Here is an 18779-nt window from a genome sequence, read left to right on the forward strand (position 1 = left end):
CTTGGCACCTCCTCAGAAATGAGTGTGTGTCCGCAGGGTGTTTGTGTGTGTATGTGTGTGTGAGTGTGGCCCTGAACGTTCCCCAGTCTTATTATTAAAGGCCCTTAGACGATGCAGATACCAGCAATCGAGAGGCATTTTATTTAGCTGAATATCTTTACAAGAAAAAAGAAGCAAAGTCACATCCACCTATTGGATCCAAAAACTATGCAAATGTGCACTGTAGTCATTCCAATGTATTTGACAAATTCACATTTCAAAATGATGAATCTCACAGACAAGCAGTACAGCATTTCTCTGAAGCAGAGGCATAATGAGGATGCAATGACCAGCAGTACGTGGCATCTGTCACTTAAAAGTCAGCTAACTTCAACTTTATATGAAAAGTAAAAATAGAACATATCACTTTTTCCAACCCTTTGATTGTCCATGCAGTGATACACAGGGACTAAAAGAACACATTGGACATCAGAGCTGCCAGGTGCTTGAAGGACATGCAGCAGTGGCTGAACGGAGGGCATGGGGGAGTGGGGGTGGGGGGGGGGTCGAGTTAGGAGCCATGACAGGAGGCGAGGAGGACACTCATGCAACTTGTAGTAGTCGAGTCATGTGAAAGTCTCACTGCGGGGTCCCAGTGTCCCATCCTCACTCACACATCTGAGTTGATGCTCAGGTTGGCCAAACGTGGGTCAGAGTTGATCTCATACCTGTAATGGTAACCCTCCATGTGGTCCCTACAAGCGTCCCGGATGTTGTACATCCAACGCTTGATACCTTTGCGGTTCAGGTAGAGCACCAGCAGGAATATGACGCCAATCAGAGCCAGCACCAGCCCCAGGAAAACATAGGACGTCTCCAGCACGCCCTCCATCCCGCCCGAACACTTCAGCTGTGACTGCTCTACCTGCAGCAGGGGCAGGCGTCTCATGCGCTCGGGGTCTGCACAGGTCAGGTTCTGCACGTCAGCCACCTGCGAGCTGGAGTTCTTCAGCCACAGCAGCGTGTCCTCGATAAAGCAGTCGCACCGCCAGGGGTTCGCTGCTAAGAGAATGTGGAGGTTTGGCTTGAGGCTGAACTCTGCCAGGCTGACGGGGAGAAAGTAGCTGAGACTGTTGTCCCTCAGGTCCAGGTCCCGCAGCGGTGGCACCTTCAGCGTCCCGTTCAAAATGGAGATGATGGAGCTGTTCTGCAGACTGAGGCTGACCAGGCTGGGGAGGCTTGCGAAGGAGCCTTCAGGCAGAAGCACAAGGTCATTATTGGACAAGTCCAAGGCTGTCAGCTGGAGCAGGTTTCCATTCCGTAGGACGCTCAGGAGCACGTCAATGGTGGAATGATTGTGAAAACACCTACTTAGGTTCAAGACCTGCAGTTTATTGTCATCAGGGAACGCTTGCTCACTGAAAGTCTGGATGTTGTTGTTGCTCAGGTCCAGACGCACAAGGTTTGGCAAGTTGTCAAATACCATTTCATCCACAGCTTCCAGCTCATTCCCACTGAGGTAGAGATCGGTTAGCAGTTCCAGGCGGGTTGGGAAAGAGTCCACGCTGATACGAGAAATGTTGTTTCCTGTGACGAACAGGAATTTGGTATTGGGCGGTAAGGAACGCGGAATCGCGTCCAAGTGCTGGTTTTGGCATTTTACAGTTTGCGAGGAGCACATGCATTTGTTCGGACAGCCTTGACAACACACCGCGAGGAGGAAAAGTGAAAAAATCACCCCGGACTTGAGTGTTCTCATGTCTCCGCCTCTACATCCGCTCAACGGGCGCATTTTGGATGGAAATCTGAGTGCGCAGACCGTGCGTAAAGGCTGCTGTCCAACAACCCAACCGCTTTGTTCCTCCGCGGAGAAGAGGAAAAAGTTTTTATCCCACCTTTATCCGTTGGAAAACTGCTCCCGATTCCAACTCCATGTAACTACCCCAAACCATCCTTGATTGCGGGGAATCTACATTTCTTTTGAGCAAAAAGCTGGCGCAAACTTTTGATTTCCAAACCAAAAGGTGCAGAATATCGGTTATTAAAAAAAATCACGTTAATTTCCAGTCACAACTAAAGAAAAAAAACTCCAGTGCTGGATTCTAACTCGACAAAATGACTTAATCTGGCTGCTGGTTCTCAAACAGACGATGTCCTGTGTCTCCCAAAGGTGCCATACCTCAATTAGGAGCCTCCGACCCGCTGTTCCCTACACCGGAGGAGGAGAATCCAGGCAGAGACCAAAGACAGCAGCACGGCGGAGACCACTGGAGGGACGGAGCGTACCATTATTCACCACAGAGAGGGGGGAAGCGTAGAAAAGTTTTATCCAGGCGTCTCTGTCCATGTTGCCCCTGATGATGATCAGAATGTGTATCGATATTAACTCATATATTTCAACATTATTCAGCCATCCAAACGTGAACAAGCCAGATTATTTCTGTATTTATCCGTTTATCTTAATAACCTGTGGTGATATAAAGCCCAGAGGGTCCAGGCAGGTGCGACCGGGGACCAAAGAGAGTTCAGTAACCAAGCAATGTGAAGACTAATATATATATATAACTGCACACACACACACACACACACACACACACACACACACACACACACACACACACACACTGATGTATTAAGACTAGAAAAAATATTTTAGAAAAATTTGGTTATAATAATCATATTCATGATATTCTTTGTTTATCGACCACCTCGACATAGAATGCAGCACAAAGTGTAAAGAAATAAAGATTCAAAAATAAAATTTAAAATAAAAACGAAACAAGAAAACAATGTGACAGGATAAAATTAGTTAAAAGTGAGACAAGTTTGTCTCTAAAATTTCAATTTTCAGATGTCACTTGTCTAAACAGTGAAAACACACGCAGATCACAACGAGCGGAAAAATGGAACATTTGATTCAGCGAGGTACAATTTTTGCTAAAACATTAACAGAGGAAACTACTTTTCCAAGTTCCAAGTAAATGCTGACCTTTGACCACTGCGTGTCAATAAAACACACAATAACTAACAATATATCTATCTATATATCTATATCTATATCTATATCTATATCTATATCTATATATATATATATATATATTAGTGTATATGTATATGCAGACAAGAGCCAAGAGCTTATACTTACAGGCCCTTAAGTTGTTATTCTTCATACATTTGACATGTAAAATGTTTAGAGGCCTTTTCTCATGCTGACTCTCATGCAGAATTTGAAAGCATGTGGTTTAATGACATAGCTCAGCTCCGAGGTGAGTGTTTGTTGGGAAAAGTTAAAAACCCTGGAAAACATTATTATTATTATTATTATTATTATTATTATTATTATTATTATTATTATTATCATCATCATTATCATTATTATATTTTACCAGCTACAACAATGTGCAGATCATACTTTGTAGAATCATCTTTGCGCTGCTGGTGCTTGTGTTTTTGTGGAATACGGTGCACTCATCAACTCATCAATATGTCACAATTGGCGGCTCGGCCGTTGACGCCTGTGTAACTCTAGCTTCTCACTCCCTTGACCCTCTCCTATTCTTAGTCTGGGTCAGTGTGACAATCACCTGAGTATTTCCATCAAACCCGGGTTCAGGCTGTAAGGGATACTCCACTAAGGGCTTTTCTCTGGAGTATTACTCTAAAAGAAACAGACCTTTACTTTTTCCTGAATACTTCCAACAACCATAATATCCTCTGCCTGGATATAGAGGTCAGGTTTGTGAGATACTGAAGTCAGCAACAGAGATGATCAGCAATGACGTCACAGCAAGAATGATGAACTTGGGCTCTCTTGACTTTCTGAGGTGATAACTGTGATTATTATCAAGTTACACAGGTGTCACGTGTCACATCTTGCCAGTAGAAATTAACGTTTCGTGGATCTTTTTGAAATGTATCCAGAAAAAAATGTATTTTCTTATTATCATTGGGTTTTGAAATAAATAAATAAATAGAATAATATTAATTTTCAAACAATCCAATGACATCATAGGTACAGCAACAGCAGACACCAGCACAACGCCCCAAATAATCAACCAATAGAATCACGTGATGCACACACAGGACCAATCAGAAGTCTCGTTATTCGTTACCAAGCCTGGAGAGCTGCTTAACGTCCTGTCAAAGATTTTGCGCTTTTGAACGCTCCTAGGTTCAAACTGTAGTAATGACACGGTGGATACGCGTCGTTGAAGCAACTTTCTCCATGACCTCTTGTTTCTTTAACTAGCGGAAGGTACGGAACCGAACCGCGTTTACGTTGCTCTGCAGTGTGGCTCGCGACGCTAGCTGGCGATGATGTGTCAGTTAGCTTCCTGGTTAGAATTAGCTGGCTGATGCTAGCTAACGGTTGATAAATCGTTACACACACAATTTACAAATTGCATCGACCCAAGGTGTCGCGTAGCTTCCACATTTTTAAAATGTAGAGTTTTATCTGCAACTGCATGTGAAGTGTTCTGCACGTAGGTTAACTAACATAACATGGTGTCTGAATCGCTTGCTAACAAGTTAGCCACCAGGAGCTATAGGGGGGGAATACGAGATATAACGGTTAAAATTAATGTAACTTGGGCAGAGAAATTGTCTTCCATGACCTTAGTAGCTAAATTCTGCTAACAAGAATAAATGGTGTAAGCGGATGCGCAGATAACACGGATGAGTAGCTAGTTCATTACATTTGGCTAAGTTAGCCTATTACATAATCCTAAAATATTAAAATACCTCTGCCCCACTAATATTAACACAATGCATTTGCTTCACCCAGTTAAAACAACCAAACAATAGAAATTAAACGTAAAAGTGCATTTCTAGAATTTTGCTGAATGTCGTCTGTTGCCTTATCTCATTTGTGCAGCTTTATTGTGGTTAGCAGATAATGTTAAATGTGGCCCAATTACAAACTAAGGTCACTCTGTAAGATCATGTATTAGCTACGTCCTGCAAATATCCACTTAAGAAAAGTTGTCTTTGTGTAAATAAAAGTTTATTTGTTTAATAATTCAGAACTTTTCCTTCTCAGGTGCACTCTACAATTATGGAGTTTTAAAAAGCAAATTAAAAATTTGGGGGGAAAGGAGGCCTTTCCCCTCATGTCTGATGGTTGGACTGCTGGATGAGAAGGTCAGAGGGTTGTTGACATTTTTGCCTTTTGTAAATTATTCAAAGAGTATCCAGAGGAAAACCTATTTTTGCAAAGATTTAAATGTACATATTTGTATAAAGACAGGGCGATTTGTATTTATTTACTTTTTGATGCCAATGTATGCTGCAAGCACCTTAACTTGTGTTCAGCTGGTGGTCGAAATGGTGGACTGAAATAAGTCCCTTGCAGGCTCTGGGGTCGCTAGGGTGCAGTGGAACCTCAACACTAGCACAATTCTAGCGCTCCACAACTATCTCGACCTTGCTTCTTTTTTTCATTGAATGTATTTTTTTTTTTCCCTTGAGAGCAGCTGTGTTGCAATACACATTTTTAGTGTTATAGTGTTTGGGTTCATTCACAGTGTGTTGTTTTGGGGGTGGGGGGTTGTCTATAGGAGGGTGTAATAAGAAAAAGGGGGGGGGGGTTATTTGGGGGAGCCCAGGATGAGCATTATAGTAAACTGCACCCCCAAGTGCCGCTCACTGCAGCATGCGGACGAGGTGGTTGCGGCAATCACATGCGGCTCTGAGGGGCAGCTGCGGGCTTTCTTGACCTCACACTGCCGCAATGTGGCCAACTTGCGGGATGCATTTGGTCGCACGGCACTGCACCTGGCAGCCTCGATGGGAAAGAAGGCCTTGCTGGAGTGGCTGATGGAGAGTAAAAATGCTGACCTGATGGTGAAGGATAAGGAGTCAGGCTGGACCGCTCTGCACCGCAGCATCTTTTACGGACAGATCCACTGTGTCATTTCGCTGGTCAAGGTATGCATCACCATCCAAAAAAATGCTGATTTGTTAAATTTGTTTTATCAAACATACCTGCTGTCTTAAGCTTGAGCCTGAAGTGACAAGGTAAAAAGATAATATCTGAGAATTTTTTGTTCATTTGAGATATTCCTTGAATTTCAGCATGGTGGACTCCTCTCCACTCAGGACAGAGAGGGTCTCACTGTCCTGGACCTTGCAATGAAGGACCGACCAAAGCATGTTGTGTTTCAAGAGCATCGAGGTAAGAGCAACTGATGCGTTGTGCACTAAAGCTTCGTCACTATTGTATATAGTAATGGAACGATTAACTTCACCCAAAGTGTATTTTTTGCATTTGAAGTACTCAATAATACATATCTTGAGATCAGAAAGATATTTTTTCCCTCCTGCATGACTTCTTTTTGACTCCTGAATATAGAAAGAACCTCTATGTATATTTAGTTTGAAGCTAAATGTGGCTACATGCTAACAACAGCAAAACTGCCTAGTAATGTCGGGTTACAAACTTTCAAGGACATCCTCCAGCATATTCAAAGTCCTCTTATCAACCTGTATATTCACTTATCCACAAAATATTCTACAACCAAACTACAACTCTTCGAGCGTGAGCAGTTGAACTTACTGACTCAAACTTGTTCACTGTAGTGGTGAACCTGTCGTGGTATCATTTGTTTTTAGCTCACATCAAAGTGTTGGGGAATTACTGAGTTTATGGCTGGATTAAAGAGATGTGGATTATACTAGATCTCATCATTTTTGGACACTTTTTCTGTTGTTAGCAGTTAGTCACCGTTAACGTCAAAATAAATATTTGTTGCTGGCTCTTTCTGCAGTCTGGAGTCACGAAGAAGTGATGCAGGAAGGAAAATTACACCCATTTATCAGTACTTGAGAGGCAAAATACATTTTCTGAATGAAGTATTGCTGTAAGTCTTGAGTTTTGGTTTGTCTGGACTCTTAAACTGTATTACGCATGGCGTCAGAGCAGAAGATCCCTGGTCAAATTGAAGAAAATACTTGAGTCAATCTTCTCAATTTTGTCAGGGCTTGTAAATGTGTTTTCTTCCTTGTTACAGACCTAACTGAAGTATACACATGGGGAAACAACACTAATTTCAGTCTGGGGCATGGTAACCAGGAAAGCCGACAGCACCCTGAGTTAGTGGACGTGTTTGCCAGGACGGGAGTTTACATCAAGCAGGTATGGCGTGGTCCAAGCTCCACCCTCTTTTCTGGATTACACCATAGGGCTTCCCTACCCTGAAAACCCCTTCTTGTATCTGTCTCCGTCACTGCAGTAATAGCCTCATGCCTTAACTGTGTGCCAATACGGGTTGCATAATAACATGTGCCATTGGGGCAGGCACCACCTGGGTAAACCAGCAAAACACTCCCTCCCCAGAGTGCTGGGTTACACAGTCGTCTCCTCGGGATATAGCAGATCGAGCTCTAACAGCCGTGGACTTTCTCTTGGTGAAACAACAGCAGTGTTAAAAATGAAGGTTTTCCCATGCCTGTCATATTTTAGGAGCATGCCCACCTCGGTGAAGTATTAGAGAAAAGAGTTCAAGACTAGTTCCCTTGGTGAAGTTTGCGAGTTAAGTCAGCAGTTGCATGGGTACGTTTTTCTGTCAGGCTGTGCCAACCTGTCTACGGTTTCATGCATTTGCCATGTGGATGCTCTTAGTGTGATCGATGTAGTTGTTGGCCCCCAGTTTTGTGTGTGTGTGTGTGTGTGTGTGTGTGTGTACACCAGCTGCTATTGAAGACTTAAGTAATGCCGAATGAGCTTGTTGGATGATGTCATTTTAATTTGTTCATAAGACTTGGCATCAGGAGGCAGGTGTTCTCTTTGTGCATTTGGTCAGGAAAACCTTTACACTGGTCTGGTCTCACTATTGTATTAGTGTTTACTGAAGAAAGCCCATGTTTGAGTTGCTTTTTTTCTTCATGACCTGCTGGGCTTGTCCTGCAGAGTAATTTCATAAAGCCTAGCGGGGGCAGATGGATCTGATTTCATGACCACACAATGAACCAGTGGCGCAGCCTTCAGTCTTTGTCTTCCCAGCCCAATCTAGCAGGTGCCAGAGGTTAAATATTAATTCCACAATGACATGTTTTTAATTAAATGAACAACCTGGATATGCATGCATGTGTGCGAATGTCCACATCAATGTGATACTTCAGGAAACATCTCTGCGCTCTATTGAAGATTTGAGGGGAGCAATGTATTAGTAATGATGTTTACTTTTCCACTTGTGCTCTGGCCTTTATTGCCGTAGTGTTTTACTGTCACTACAAGAGCGTCTGGCTGATGGACATGGAAAGAGCCACGTGGCAGCCTCTGCTATGAGGTCAAAATTATAATGAGTCTTAATCAGCTCACAGCAGTGTCTCACCCTTGCCTTCTGTCCCTCTCTGAGATGTCGAATATTCTAAAACTTAAAACATGAACCCTTAAATCACAATTATGGTCACATTTCATCTCTTCTTCTCTCTTGTAGGTGGTTCTGTGTAAGTTCCACTCAGTGTTCCTGTCTCAGAAAGGTCAGGTGTTCACGTGTGGACACGGGCAGGGAGGACGACTTGGACATGGAGATGAACAGACTTATCTGGTGAGACGGGTTCTTCGGCATCGTTTTGGTGGCTAAGAATTATTCAACAAATGTTGCTGTTTATGATATGTGATGCTGCTTGTTATTAGATTCAAAGACAAAAATGCAGGTATCATGTTCCTCAGTGCTTTTTTGAACTGATGCCCCTGGTCCTATGTGGACAGTTGAAGTGTGTTGAATATTACATGTAAGGTGATAGTTGATCTTCATTTATTTGAATATACAAATAAGGCATAGATTCCCTGAACAAAACTCTGAACATCAATTGCCGCAGGAAAAAAAAGGCCATGTCTTTTAAGAGTAAAATGTTCTAGAACTCACGCTACGAATGACATATGAATAAATTCCTCGGTGAGAAAATGAAAAAAACTGTACATTTTCTCTGTAAAGGTCAGTTCAGATCCAAGATTAATGATGAGACGATCAAAACTTACGATCAGTCGAGCGCGCCGGGTGTTGAATGTTCTGAATCCTCCCTGTTCTCAGCTCTGTAACTAGACCAGACAGCGTGGACAGAGATAGTGAGCTACTTGCAACAGTTGCAGTTCTAGTACTAATGAAATTTAGAGAACATAAAAAGAGAGAATTCTGATCTGTACTTGTTTGTTTCAACAGAGAACCTGGGGCTTTAATGTAAATTTATCTCATGAATCTGAGCCCAGAGATCTCCCCTCTTCAGTCAATTTCCCTCTTCAAATTCCTGGAGCAAGTCTGTTGTTTGGAGGAGTTGGTCTCCCTTCTATTAACCAGAGAAAACACCAGCTATTGAGTCAGTATTTCACCAGGGGAGCAGCTGATGATAACTCAATGTGTCTCGGTGATTGGGGAGCTCCAGCCAGCAGATGCTGAGAAAACCCCCGGCCGGCATGAGTCTGCTGACATGGGCCAGTTTATGCTGCTGCAGCTTTCCCTGCAGATGCTTTGTCTCGCTGTGGTGTCAACTGGTAAACTGCTGTAAAGTGACCTGAAGTCGAGATGTATTTTTTTTCCCATAAAATTTTACTAAATATATTAATACACAGGCATGAGAATAGTATTGATCCAAAAGCAAATCTGAATACAGAGACATGACTCAAATATTTCCCCACACTCCATGAGTTGTTTGAGTCATGTACAGTTGTAGTTTTTCAGATGTGCTTGTTAATATGAGCCGACTGTCTGGAAGTCTGAATGAGGCCTCAGACCTCCTGAGGCTAGGAGAGGGACCCCAGCGCCCGTGTGACTCAACTGAAGATGTAACTCTTACAGGTCACTGATCCATAGTTTCACCTTGAGGGAGTTACAACTGGCTTCTTCAGTCTTGAGCAAAAGGAGTAATTATTGCATTTTTGCTGACACATTTTGACTAGTATGAACACACATTTGATGCTCAGTGAGTGTGAGACGCTCCACTCAGCACAGGATTGAGCTTGATTCCAAGTAGAGTACGACGCCCATGATGGTTGCAATGAAAGAACATGTCACCCAGTGCTCCAGTGTGTTTCACTGATGTGTCTTCAATAGAATTTGGACAGCAAAGCTTTGTCCTTTCTGGCACAGAGCAACAAGAAATATCTGGCTTTTGATACACACACATGCGACCTGTTGTGGTGACTTCAGGAAACCAGCTAGAGGTGGAGCAGTGGTAGCGGTCGGGTCTGTGTTTGATGCACTGTCAAAGAGATTCAATGAGATCCAAAAGATATGTTGCATAACTTTTATGAAGGCTAATTTTGTTTTGAATCTTATCAATCAACCCATTATGATGAGAATCAGGCCTAAAATAATGTTGCTGCCCATATTTATGTGACTCAGCTCTCAATAATCACCCCAGTCACACTGTAATGAATGATAGTAGAGAGAATACCAAAGCTCGTGACGTGCCCACCCCCCTGTTAGAGGCTCAGTTCATGAGCGGGTTCGGTCTTTTCACGTCTTTTAGCGTTGAGAGCAGAAAATGAAGGGTTCTTTCTCTGATGATGTGGTCTGAGTGACAGAGACTGTTGAGCAAATGTGTATAAATAAGGCAGTATATATATGAACAAGGGGTGGCCCTGGTGCTCAAAATTCAGGCAAGGGATGCTAAACTTGCCGAACTCTTAGAGTGCTGGGACTGGTACATTGTCTCCATTCGTCTCGTCACATGTCTTCCCAGGTTCCCCGAATGGTCGAGGGTCTGATGTCCCACCACTGCTCTCAGGTGGCAGCAGCCAAAGACCACACGGTGGTGCTGACAGAAGAAGGCTACGTTTACACTTTTGGCCTTAACACCTTCCACCAGCTGGGTCTAGCTCCTCCTCCTGCCTCAGCACATGTCCCCAAACAGGTAGGAGCTCAGTGGCTGGGCACGTATGACATTTACATGGATGTCAATATGTCAGTATTAACCTCACTAAGACAATTGTCTGATTAAAACTGCCATGTTAGCAGCATTTTCTGATGAATGCAATCGGTGTGGGGTCATATTAGGAGTATATAATCATAGGACTCCAAATCACCTTAACACTTTTTACTGAAGAAGATGAATTTTGCAGCGTTTTGCAACACTTGCTGCTTTATGTCACATGATCTGGCTTCCAGGCAGTGCTGTGAACTTGAGTGTATTTTCCTGGTTGCCAAGATTTTTGACATTTTCTAGAGGACAGTGTCTCTATCGTAGTCTTTGTAGGTGTGTCTCTGTTTTCCTCTGTTTCGGCCCCTTTCTTTTCTCTTCTCTTTCTCTTACTCTTTCACCCCAGCCAGTCAAAGCAGATGGCCGCCCACATCAAGCCCGGATCTACTCTGACAGTTCGACCTGTTGAAAGGCGTTTTTTCATCTCTACTGTTGCCACTGCTTGCTCAAGGGCAATTTCAACATTTTTTTTAGACTTGCTCTATTTCAAAAGTGTGATGAGTTCACCAGTTGTGATTTGGTAATATCCGAATAAAACTGACTTGACCTGGCCAGATAACATTCCAGAGCGGAAACCCATGACTTGGTCTATGCTCTGTAACATGTAAATGCTGGAAATGTGAGCAGATTCATCTGGTAGCAGCTCATGTAACCTGCTTAATCCAAATATTGTCTTACTGACAATAAGGTTAGAAATTGAAATATTACAGTCAATGTCAACATAGTCAGTGACGTCCTATTGAGATTGAATGGTGTTTTTCCTTCTGGTGTGACTGGAACTCAGTGCTCCAATGTCTCCATGCATGTAGGTGTTCTCCAAGACGCTGAAAGGGAGAACAGTGATTGGAGTTGCAGCAGGAAGGTTCCACACTGTGCTGTGGACCAGAGAAGCAGTCTATACAATGGGACTCAACGGAGGACAGCTGGGTACGACATTTAGATTCCTGAGGATCCTAAATACTAAACTGAAAAGTAGAGATGAGCCAAGTTAAAAAAATAAAGAATGGAACGTTGTATTGACATTTTTTTCCTGGTGAGTCAAGATGTCTCACAGCAGCACTCTGAAACAAATCTCTTTCAGAGGAGTAATGATGCAATCGGCCAATTACTACTTTATGAAGGCCCATCCCTGCCGGTTAAACAAAGGATACGAATGAAGTCGTGATGAAAAATGATATTTTTAAAAAATTCTTATAATTCACTCAATTTCATCTCATGATTATGACTTTATCTTATAATGTCTTTCTCTAAATTTTGATGTTTTATGTCCTAATCACAACTTTTTGTAACCCATAATTTTGACTTTTTAATTCCACAATCAGGACTTGTCTCAAATTTGACTTTTAATCTCATAAATCTAGTTTTTATTTCATAGCTATAATTAATCAAAACTTTGACACCACTAGAAATCCATCCATCCATTTTCTTCCACTTATCCTGTTAAGGGTCCTGGGGGGTGGAGCCTATCCCAGCAGCCTTCAGGTGAGAGGTGGGGTTCACCCTGGACGGGTCACCAGTCCAGGGCAGGGCCAACACATAGAGACAGACAACCATTGGCTCTCCCAGCCATGCCTACGGTCAATTTAGAGTCTGGATTAACCTGGTCCCTCTTGATGTCTTTGGACTGTGGAGGAAGCTGGAGTACCAGAGAGAACCCAGCAGGAACAGGGAGAACATGGAGACTCACACAGAAAGACCCCGTGCTCCGGGAACATTCTTGCTGTGAGGTGACAGTGCTAAACACTGTACCACCATGCTGCCCCCACTAGAAATCATCTTTATCCATGATTTTTACTTTTGCTGGTGGGAATTTTGCATCCATACTATTTTCATTTATTTTTATATATATATATATATATATATATATATATATATATATACTGTATATATTTATATGGATGTATTGTGCTTGTCATGCTGTGATTTTCAGGGTATCTGCTGGACCCCAACGGTGAGAAGTGTGTGACAGCCCCTCGGCAAGTTTCCGCTCTGCATCACAAGGATGTGACCATCGCCATGGCTGCAGCCAGTGACGGAGCAACCGTGATTGTGACCGTGAAGGGGGACGTCTACCTGCTGACCGACTATCAGTGCAAGAAGATGGCATCGAGGTTGATTGAATAAATGCCCGTCATTGCAGCAAAACATGTTTCATTTTATTTTGGCATTGAACATTTAAATCTGAAAACACTTCCCTTATTGTCTTGGAGGAAGTCAGATTTCAAAATGTCTAATGACCCATATCTGTAGCATGCTGAGTAGTGTGAATTCGTAGTTGTGTCTCAGATGCCTCTGATTTTCAGTGATTATTAAATGTATCCTCCACGTAACCATTTAGATAAATTCCTAGTCAGGCAAAGTTGCTATAGAACCTCTGTGTGCATTTATTCAGGGATGGCGTGTTTTTGTTAGCCAGCCTAGTAGTTAGCATTTCCATGGTTCACTTGATCAAGAGACAGTTGGGTTCGTCACAGCTTGCACTGTGACAGCTAACATTCTGTTTGTGTTACTCTTACCTCCAGGCAGCTCCTCATCAAGAAAGTCCTGGTCAGTGGTGGCGCTCTCGACCACCGTGTGGATCCACAGATCCTGAAAGAGGGAGGAGGGGAGAAGGTGACCATCTTGGCTTTAGATGAAGCTGGGAGGGTGAGTGCATGCAAGAGATGCCAGACAAAACGCTTTTCATTGGTTTTTAGACGCCTCTCGTTCAATCAGAGACGTAACTGTTTTTAATTCTTTGGATTCATGATGGAACCCCCCTAGTTTTGCATAAATTTGATGAAAAACTGCTCCGTTATTCCTCGTTGTAAATGGAGAGTGCTACTTATTAGATATACAACCCAAACCCATTGTGTTCTCATTTCCAGATGAATTAATAAATAAATACATTTTTTTTAAAATCCAAGCAAATGGTTTGAATGGAATCTAATTTCAGTCGGACCACAGCTGATTATAAACCATCAAACTTTGGGTTTATAAATGTCAGTACAGCAACTGTATAACATTGTTATTTTTACATTGCTTGGTTCTCTAGTGTTATCTAACCTATGGTGCATAGTAGACAGTTATACAATACCAAACAAAAATATTTTTAGAACCCCTGTATGAACCTATAAATGAAAACGGTGACTAAGACTCATCTGTGTGTGCTCTTCGTATTTTTCCATCTGTGTCAGGTGTTCTGCTGGCGTTCGTCAGGCAGTGCGGTGAGACAGTGCCGGTGGGCGTACGGGCGGCAGGCCTTCATGTCGGACATCGCTCTCAGCAAAAACGGCACTATGTTTGTGACTCGGGACGGGGAGGGCTTCAGTGGTGTGTGGGCTGGAGAATATAAGAAGTTTGAAGAGAAGAAAGGTGAGAAATTGAGCAACATGTTGTTCTCAGTTGGTCGGCAAAAGTTTAGCTTTAGTTTTCCGATGATCCACGTTTTTTTTTTATTGGCGCTTGTGTTGAACTATTGCTTGATTTGGTGTTAATTAAATAGGTTTTGAATGTATTCATCATGAAATTGAAAAACAGGGTTTTACAAAATCAGCTGACATTCTGGAAGTTACAAATAAATCACATATTAATCAGAAGCCCAAGTAAAGAAATCCATTGCAAGCAAGCTTTCTTTCACAGGGATTTCGTGATAACAGCACAAATCACTAACATACATTACAAAAAAAATCAGAGGGCAACATTAATTTCAATAGAAACGGTGCTGTATACCTACTGAAAGAGATGTTATATGAGGAAACAGGATTAAAATAACTATGCTCACATCTCCATTTATTAAAGCTGATTTTAAATAATTAAAAGGGATTAAAAACACTTCCATTCACAAATCTGCCTAATAAGGGAGGTTTAAAATGATCAACAGGGATCAGCTTGTCAAGTTCTACAGATTCTCTAATCCTCCAAACATCACTGTTAACGTTGGAGATGCTTTATTCAAGTTAAAAACGGTTGCAAATGTGTGCATACTTGTTATCCTCCAGAGGTCAGTGTGGAGGTGTGTGGACATTCAGATGCTTTGACGTGGTTCGAGCGAATTCGTCTGGAGAGACTTCCCTACGTCCACAGAGCTGTGAGCATCACCATGGACTCAAACGGGCGATACTTTGGATCCCTTCAGGCCGACCCCAAAACAAGGTACAGCATCTCCCTCAATACGGAGAACTCCAGCTTTTACAGACTGCACACAATCCTGTACAAGGGACAAGTGTGAAGAAAGTAGGGTACTGATATTCTAAGCTGTCAGTCTGTCAAAAAAATCACCCAAAGGACCAGGACATAAGCTGACAGAGGAACTTCCAGAAAGCAGTTCTTACTTATTATAGCCTCCACCAAGAAGGTCATGTGATCACCAGTGTTGGGTTGTCTGTTCAGTCAGCAGCATGATTTTTGATGAGCGTTGATTAAGAACTTATGTTGAGGAAGGATCAGTGAGATTTAGGACCGGATGTGTCATGTCACCTCAGTGGTGGTATAAATGCACATTTGCCTGAATGTACATTCCTGTTAATTTCTCTGGAAACGTTACACGAACCTGTCTGGAATAATTCTGGCACACTTCTTTTAGGTTTGGAAATATTTGCAAACATTTGTGAGGGCACCCATTGGGCAGGGTGGAGGTCTGCTCTCGTGAAATTATTAATTTTTACTATATTATTAATACAACTTTATATGGACAGGAACATTCATAAAAACGTTGCAGCTCTAAGTGGTTTACAACAGCAAGAAAAAACCCCATCAAAAACATGTTAAAATCATGCTTCATGGCAGATAAACCCAGAATACCAATCATAGTAAGGTTTTCTTCCCTCCCCTCTTTATTTGACTGCATCTTGATGGAATCATCATCAACATCTCAACCTCCCACCATATTACATGTAGATTTCATTGCACAGAACAAGTAACTCTGCCATCTAGGGGTGGAAACCTCGTTCCTTTTAACTAGAAATAAAATGTAGATACGTACACAGGATATTCACTAGAAAAGCCTCATCTCCCGAGAGACTCCAACAGTATTTACGTAGGCAGATTTAGTGGCCATAATTTGTTTGAGCTTTCTGGGGTTCAATTATCTTTTATTTTAAAAGTCTCCTTTGACAATAACATTGGCCTCTTGAGTCAGGGTTGCAGCTTCTCAACACTTTTCTCCTTCTTGATGGAACAATCTTTTCTCCCTTTGTCTTTTCGTGTAGTTTGTTTGAGATTCCCAGCGTTTCTCCTTCCTCCCTCTGCCAACACTTCCGGAGCCTTTTGGATGAAGCGGATGAAATGGACAGCATACACGATGTGACCCTTCAGGCTGGTGACCGCACCTTTCCGGCTCATAAGTATATTCTGTCCATGAGGTCCGACTTCTTCCGGAAACAGTTCATGTCTGAGCGGGGGGACGACGAGGAGATTGATAAAGAAGTGAGAAAGAGTGAAGATGCTGTGGGCTGTGATTTACTGATTCTGGATAAGATGCCAGCCGACATGCTGGAATACGCCCTACACTTCATCTACACCGACTCCTGTGAGCTGCTGGTGCAGGGGGCCCGGCCGAGAGTCTCGGGGGCCCTGAAGGGAGAAATCCAGGTGAGGACAAGCGTAACGTTTTGGGTCTTCATTAAATTTTAGGATCATTTTCATGTAGAGCCTTTATGCATTCTGTATACCGGTGTATATACTGTATACATGTATATGCTTGTCCGCTTCAGAACCCCTAAGCTCCGTCTCTGCTGTGGTTATTTTTAATGAAGAGTGTGATGCTCTGGCTCTGTTGTCTTGGCCAGGATTCAGAGGAGGAGAAGCTTATCAGCAGCCTGCAGGACCTGGGCCTGAGAGGTCGCTCTGCTCTGGAGGTGTACCGCTCCCTTCCCCCAGCAACCAAAGGAGATAGCGACAAGGCCAAGAGCAAGGCTTCCAAGTCTGGCAAGAAGGGGAAAGGAGGCAAAGGTGACAAGGCCGGAGCCAACGAGGCAGCGGCCAACCCAGTGAAAACCTTACAGGGCGTAGCCAAGAAGCTGGGCCTGGGCAGCTTGTCTGCCCGGTGAGTTGCACTCTAAAGCCTCGGCTAATATCCGACAACGCGCCTCTTTTTTATGTCATGTTTTCTTTATTTCTTGACAGTCTGGATGGCGTCAGATATGAAAATGGAATCATCAATGTTATACAGAAAAAAGTTGGCAGCAAACCCAAATTCAACCAAAAGAAATGGTAGGTACACCAGGATATACTAACAGGTGTTACTATGGAGTCGTTGAAGACAACATATTTGACATACAAATTCATTCCATCTGGTCATTTTTTTTTCTCCTTTTTTGTGTTTCTACACAGTTCCTACTTGTGTGATGTGACTCTGAAATCTGAAGACGGGAAAGAGTTTTCTTGTCACAAAAGTGTCCTCTGTGCGAGACTGGGTAACAGAACTAGAACAGACACACACAAACAGATGTTTCTAGCAGTGTAAACTAATTATCAGTGTAGTAGTCAAGTATAATAGAACCTTGGACCTCTAGTTCTCAGTTTTCATTATCACTGTGTAGATTTTTTGCTCCTGTCGACTTGTGTGGTTTTGGCTCAGTTCTTTTTCTGAAACATCACTGGATGATTTCAAGTCGAAGAAAATAAGTGTCAGTGTTTTTTGTGTCTGTTTCTGCAGAGTACTTCAACAGTATGTTCGGAAACCCCTGGATTGAGGTTTGTCCAGTGTTTCGTATTGCATGAACTTCATCATTAAATCAGTGTGCTATGAAGCTCTAGTCCACATCTCTGGGATTTGTGCACCAAAAATACGAGTGGAGTTGAGGAAATGTGCTTGTTGTGACCTTCCAGATCAGACCTGTACTAAGGAGTAGACTTTGGCAGAAATGCAAAAGAACAGTGTCAGTCACCGTCTTAGCATCATGGGAGGTAACCCTATTGTTGGGTGAAATGGATGAGAAGACAAATGAATGTGAACAGAATGATAAATCAATCACATTTCATCGTCGTATTATTGAGTCAAATATGGAGACGTCTTTCAGGAATGCACTGTGAGGAAAAAACCCCACAGTCGAGAAGTTCTGGACGGATGTGTGGTAATCAGTGTCAGCTCGTCATTTTGTTGCTGAACGATGTGCCGTTGGTCAGGAAGATGCTGGGTAGTGCAGGAATGTGCAGGGCTGATCAGTGGACTCAGGTGGAGAGATTTCTTTACTTTATATTAAGATTACGGGGCAGATATTCAGCGTTGCTTTGTGCCCCATCAGGCTACATCCTGCACTGCGCTTGAGATGCCTACTAGCGCCGAGATCCTGCAGGTCATCCTCGAGTACATTTACACTGATGAGTCTCCCACCATCAAAGGTAGCTTGTTTGTTACTCATCATTTGTTTTTCTCTGGTGTTTTTACTGGGACGTCATGGTAAACATGTAAGATCAAACTTGTTCTCGTCTTTTCCACAACAGAGTCCTTGAATGTTGAGTTTATCTGCAGCGTGCTTGTGGTAGCCGATCAGCTGCTGATCACACGGCTAAAAGAGATGTGCGAGGTCGTCATCACTGAGAACTGTACGTCCATTGTTTCTTCTGCCTCCATTGTTCTAACTAGATTGATTTGCTTTGCTCAGGATTTTTCTCCCACCTCCTTTATCTTGATATGATGTTCCAGTCATGTGTCAGATTTTGATGCTACTGATAGAAAAGTACTGAAACCAAAATGGATGTTGCAACTGCTCTGATTTAACATCTGATTTCACTGAAAGTTAATCGAACTTGGTTAAAAGCGGAAAATGATTTTAAAGTTTTGGTAAACTGAATTATTGATTTAACTTGCTCATAATGAAGCCACAACAAACAGTTCCTTGGTGATTTTTGTGTTATTCACAGCTGTTTTTCCTTCTGTTTGCAACCATAATTTACGT

The 18779-nt window shown here is 42.7% G+C and overlaps 2 protein-coding genes across 2 annotated transcripts in view; one reads left to right on the plus strand and one right to left on the minus strand.

Annotated features, from left to right (window-relative positions):
* Positions 1-126: 126 nt before the first annotated feature.
* tpbg (trophoblast glycoprotein) lies at positions 127-4264 on the minus strand. Its single transcript, XM_086219221.1, has 2 exons — positions 4092-4264; positions 127-2333 (listed from the first exon to the last, which is right to left on the minus strand). Exon 2 carries the CDS (start codon positions 1769-1771, stop codon positions 650-652), a length of 1122 nt encoding a protein of 373 aa, XP_086075347.1. The 5' UTR covers positions 1772-2333; positions 4092-4264; the 3' UTR covers positions 127-649.
* Positions 4265-5579: 1315 nt separating this feature from the next.
* ibtk (inhibitor of Bruton agammaglobulinemia tyrosine kinase) overlaps positions 5580-18779 on the plus strand; it is a 31292-nt gene continuing 18092 nt past the window's right edge. Inside the window, exons 1-17 of the mRNA XM_086219220.1 lie at positions 5580-5907; positions 6055-6154; positions 6990-7114; positions 8418-8528; positions 10663-10833; positions 11709-11826; positions 12830-13010; positions 13422-13545; positions 14076-14253; positions 14880-15033; positions 16089-16470; positions 16668-16924; positions 17005-17091; positions 17212-17294; positions 17537-17574; positions 18126-18222; positions 18325-18426. Coding sequence (XP_086075346.1) covers positions 5587-5907; positions 6055-6154; positions 6990-7114; positions 8418-8528; positions 10663-10833; positions 11709-11826; positions 12830-13010; positions 13422-13545; positions 14076-14253; positions 14880-15033; positions 16089-16470; positions 16668-16924; positions 17005-17091; positions 17212-17294; positions 17537-17574; positions 18126-18222; positions 18325-18426 — 2629 coding nt within the window. The 5' untranslated portion in view covers positions 5580-5586. The remainder of the gene's footprint in view (positions 5908-6054; positions 6155-6989; positions 7115-8417; positions 8529-10662; positions 10834-11708; positions 11827-12829; positions 13011-13421; positions 13546-14075; positions 14254-14879; positions 15034-16088; positions 16471-16667; positions 16925-17004; positions 17092-17211; positions 17295-17536; positions 17575-18125; positions 18223-18324; positions 18427-18779) is intronic.

The sequence above is a fragment of the Aulostomus chinensis genome, chromosome 11 (assembly GCF_037954235.1).
Source record: "Aulostomus chinensis isolate RoL2024-O1b breed Wild chromosome 11, RoL_Achi_v1.0, whole genome shotgun sequence".
NCBI lineage: Eukaryota > Metazoa > Chordata > Actinopteri > Syngnathiformes > Aulostomidae > Aulostomus > Aulostomus chinensis.